We start from the raw sequence: 3,613 nt of genomic DNA, 5'->3' as shown, positions 1-3,613 counted from the left end.
CCTGGTGCCCAAGGAGAAGAGGCTGTCGGATCCCCTAAAACTGGAGCTACAGAAGTCTGTGAGCCACCATGTGGGTGAGCCAAATCTCCAGGCCCCCAAATGAATTTTTATTACCTCAAGCCGCCTAGCAAAGATGTTTTGGTGGTTGTCTGTCTATCTGGACCATGAAGTTTGTCATTCAGGAAATGGTTCTCCTCTTCCTCTCCTATCAGTGGAATATGCTCCACTATTCGACACTGGAAATGGGAATGGATGGTGAGGTTTCACCCCGGGGCTGAATATAATAGAATTTATTATCTAACAGGGTTACACAAGCTGAAGAGGTAGGTAACTTTCCCAGGAATGCATTATTCCAGTCCCGAAACGGGTTAATAAGAAAAGCAAAGTTTGCAGGCACACTGGTTTTTTCCTTTTTCTTCTTAAAATCACATTCAAGGTTAACTGAAGGAGGAAAACCACACCCTCTGATACAGTGTTCCTAAGAGGCCACTGAGAGAAGGAACAGTGGAGCCCTCCCGGGACTCCCACCTCCACCCTTAGACAATGCCTGAAACAGCGTGTTGTTAGAAACACCCGCCACAAGAAAAGAGAACGGGGCTCTAGAAAGGCAAATGCAAGAGACTCGGGGCGACGCTCGGGGTTGGGTGTCTCCCACGAGCAGGGCTGCAGCAGAGCGCGCGTGCTCGCCCGCACACCCACAACCCCACACCACATACACACGCAACAAAACCCCAAGTCCTTCCCCGCTGCCCCTCACGCCTTCCCCGCGAGGTGAGCAGCAGGCGCCTGGGTCCTGGGAGAAGAAGACACAGCAGGGCAAGAGACCCCGGGCAGCGGGTGTGTGCCACCCCCACGCGGGAGGGCAAGGGGCTCGGGGCGCGGGCCGAGAAGGGCGGAGCCCCGGCAGCCCGGAGATGCTGAGCGCCCCCACCGGACGCGGGCGCTGGCCACGCCCCTCACGGGCTAACCACGCCCCCGCTGCGGCGGGCGAGAGGCGGGGCGGGGCGCGGTGTATATAAGGCGAGGGGCGGGCGCCGCTCTTTTGTCTCTTGCTGCAGCAAGGCGAGTGGGAGCACCTGGAGCGCGAGCTCGGAACGAGACTCCACGGTGAGGCACAGCCCTGGGTTTGGGGCCTACCCTGGGTGGGGTCGGGACAGCTTGTGGCTGGCGGGCGCGTCCCCCGTGGGTTGCAACAGGCGACCCGGCGGTTTGGAACATTCCGAGGCTGGCTAGCTGGCCACGCCCTGGGACTTCGGAGGGAGGGTGTGGTGGACGAGCCCCGATTCCTCGGCCTGCGGGCTACAGGAACGCCCCGGCCCGGGCATGCCACGTCGAGAGGCGTCCGCGGAGGGCGCGGGATCCAGGGAGCCCTGGTCACCCCCAAGCCTCAGGCCACCCACTATCGCTTTGGTTCGCCCATCAGGGTTGTAAGAAAATGGCAGACAAGCCGGACATGGGGGAAATCGCCAGCTTCGATAAGGCCAAGCTGAAGAAAACCGAGACGCAGGAGAAGAACACCCTGCCGACCAAAGAGAGTGAGTGTTCCCCCCCCCCCCCCCGCCTCCAGGTTCCCACCACAGCGCTCCACCCTTCCCTGCTGTGCCAGCCCGGCACCCCCCACCCTCATCCAGCCACTATCCTCCCACCCCGAATCTGAGAGGCCACAGCCACCCTTCCAGTTACACAAAGCACTTTGTCCCTTCCAAACCCCCTCCTTGTCCCCAGGCCTCGTGGGTGACTCACCCACACCAGGTTGGGTAGTTGGGGGGGAGGGGAGTCTGCAAGGTGGGTCCATCCTCCAATGCCCGCATCCCGCCCTTTGCAGCCATTGAACAGGAAAAGAGGAGTGAAATTTCCTAAAAGCCTAGACTGGAGGATTTCCCCACCCCACCCCACCCCGTCATCTCCGAGACCCCCTCGTGATGTGGAGGAAGAGCCACCTCCAAGATGGACGCGAGCCACAAGCTGCACTGTGAACCCGGGCACTCCGCGCCGCTGCCACCGGCCCGCGGGTCTCTGAAGGGGGGCCCCCCACTAATCGGACTGCCAAATTTCACCGGTTTGCCCTGGGATATTATAGAAAATTATTTGTATAATTGATGAAAATAAAACACACCTCGTGGCATGGCTGGCGTGGTCTGAATCTTTTAGTTGAGTATGCGTGGGCAGAGCGGCACTGGAAGTGAGTTGTGCCGCAGAGACGGGTGGAGGGGGGGGAGTGCATCATTTTATTTTGGTTTTACGTGCTTCGCCCTAAGGTTTCCTGGGTTCTCGGCTCTTAATGCAACCCCCGTAAATTTTAACCCCATTTTGAAAAATGCTGCCCCAAAGATTTGCATTTGATCAGCTCTTCAAACACCGCCGCCTCTTCCGCCCTGTAATCTCACGCATACCAGAAGCAGTGATTTAAAGTCTGAGGGGGAAGGGGGCAAAGAATCATTCTGGAATGTTGGAAATTGGGCGAGGTCGGGGTTCGTCCCTCACACACACATGACAAGGTTTTCCTCTAGATGGTACAGAATGAGATCAAATAAAAACAAAGGCCGGATCTAGTGAAACAACCGTGTGTTTTATCAGAACTTGCAGAATGAGCATCAGAACTACAGCCACAGGGAACAGGCTAGGTTTTGGGGGTGGGTAGTTTTGGTTTGGATTTTTTTCTTTTTGTCTCTGGACCTTCTGCGAATACGTTCGCCTTTAGTGGGGAGTGTTGGCTGAGCTGGGAGTCTCACAGGGGGAGTCTCCTGGGCTGAGATCTGCTGGAAGGCTAGAAGTGAAGGGAGGGAGTGTGGTCGCGTTGTGGCGGCAGAACTGAAGGAGGTCACACCCTCCAATGACCCGTGGGGAAGGGGTGGAACTAGGCCTAGTGGAGGAGGAGCCCAGGACTCCTGGGCATGAAAACGATTTAATGATTACAGGGGTAGCCTTTTTCTGGAGGAGGGGAGGGAGAGAGACTATCGGACAGGGTTTGCTCCACATTTTTGTCTTACCCCCAAGGGACTCGATAAATGGATGAGGGCAGTTAGTTCAAATGAGGTGTATCCTCCAGCAACAAGAAATTTAAAACCTAGTAGTGAGACAAGCAGTCAGGGTAGATCAGAGGCAGGCAGGTTGGGGAGGCTCTGCCTAGTTTACTTAAAGGAGCAACATGACAGACCTACACTCAGTTCCTTCTGCTGGTACCCGGAGGCCTGAATCACCTTTGAATGGGGAAGGATTCTTTTTCACTGATAGTAGTGATTCCCCCAGACACAGCTTTTGTAGAGACCCAGAATAGGATGGGGCTGATCAATAGTCCCATGCTTGAGTAAGAAATCTCTAGTTGATGCTCTCATAAGTGGGCCTAATCTCATTAGTTCAGAAGAAAAAAAAAAAAGAGGAGAACCCACTGAAAATCATAACCGGCCTCACCTACTCCGTCTTGGTCACGCTAAACCCAAGCAACTCCCATGATTCCCTTCCCCTGCACTGACTTGTTGACTCTGGTACCTAGATTGGCAGGGCCTGAGCATGATGAACCCCTGGGGATTCCTATGGTTTAGGGAAGCCAAACACACTTGTTTCCCTCCCTGGGGCCAATCCAGGGTCCGGGAGGAAGGAAGTACTGTTGGTT

The 3,613-nt window shown here is 55.7% G+C and overlaps 1 protein-coding gene across 1 annotated transcript; it reads left to right on the top strand.

The window, feature by feature from the left end:
• Positions 1 to 974: 974 nt before the first annotated feature.
• Tmsb10 (thymosin beta 10) lies at positions 975 to 2,125 on the top strand. Its single transcript, XM_052719045.1, has 3 exons — positions 975 to 1,107; positions 1,424 to 1,535; positions 1,826 to 2,125. Exons 2-3 carry the CDS (start codon positions 1,436 to 1,438, stop codon positions 1,858 to 1,860), a joined length of 135 nt encoding a protein of 44 aa, XP_052575005.1. The 5' UTR covers positions 975 to 1,107; positions 1,424 to 1,435; the 3' UTR covers positions 1,861 to 2,125.
• The last annotated feature ends 1,488 nt before the right edge of the window (positions 2,126 to 3,613 follow it).

The sequence above is a fragment of the Peromyscus californicus genome, unplaced genomic scaffold (genome assembly GCF_007827085.1).
Source record: "Peromyscus californicus insignis strain IS unplaced genomic scaffold, ASM782708v3 Scaffold_6__1_contigs__length_162567912, whole genome shotgun sequence".
Lineage (NCBI taxonomy): Eukaryota > Metazoa > Chordata > Mammalia > Rodentia > Cricetidae > Peromyscus > Peromyscus californicus.
This window is presented reverse-complemented; position numbering and strand designations above follow the sequence as displayed.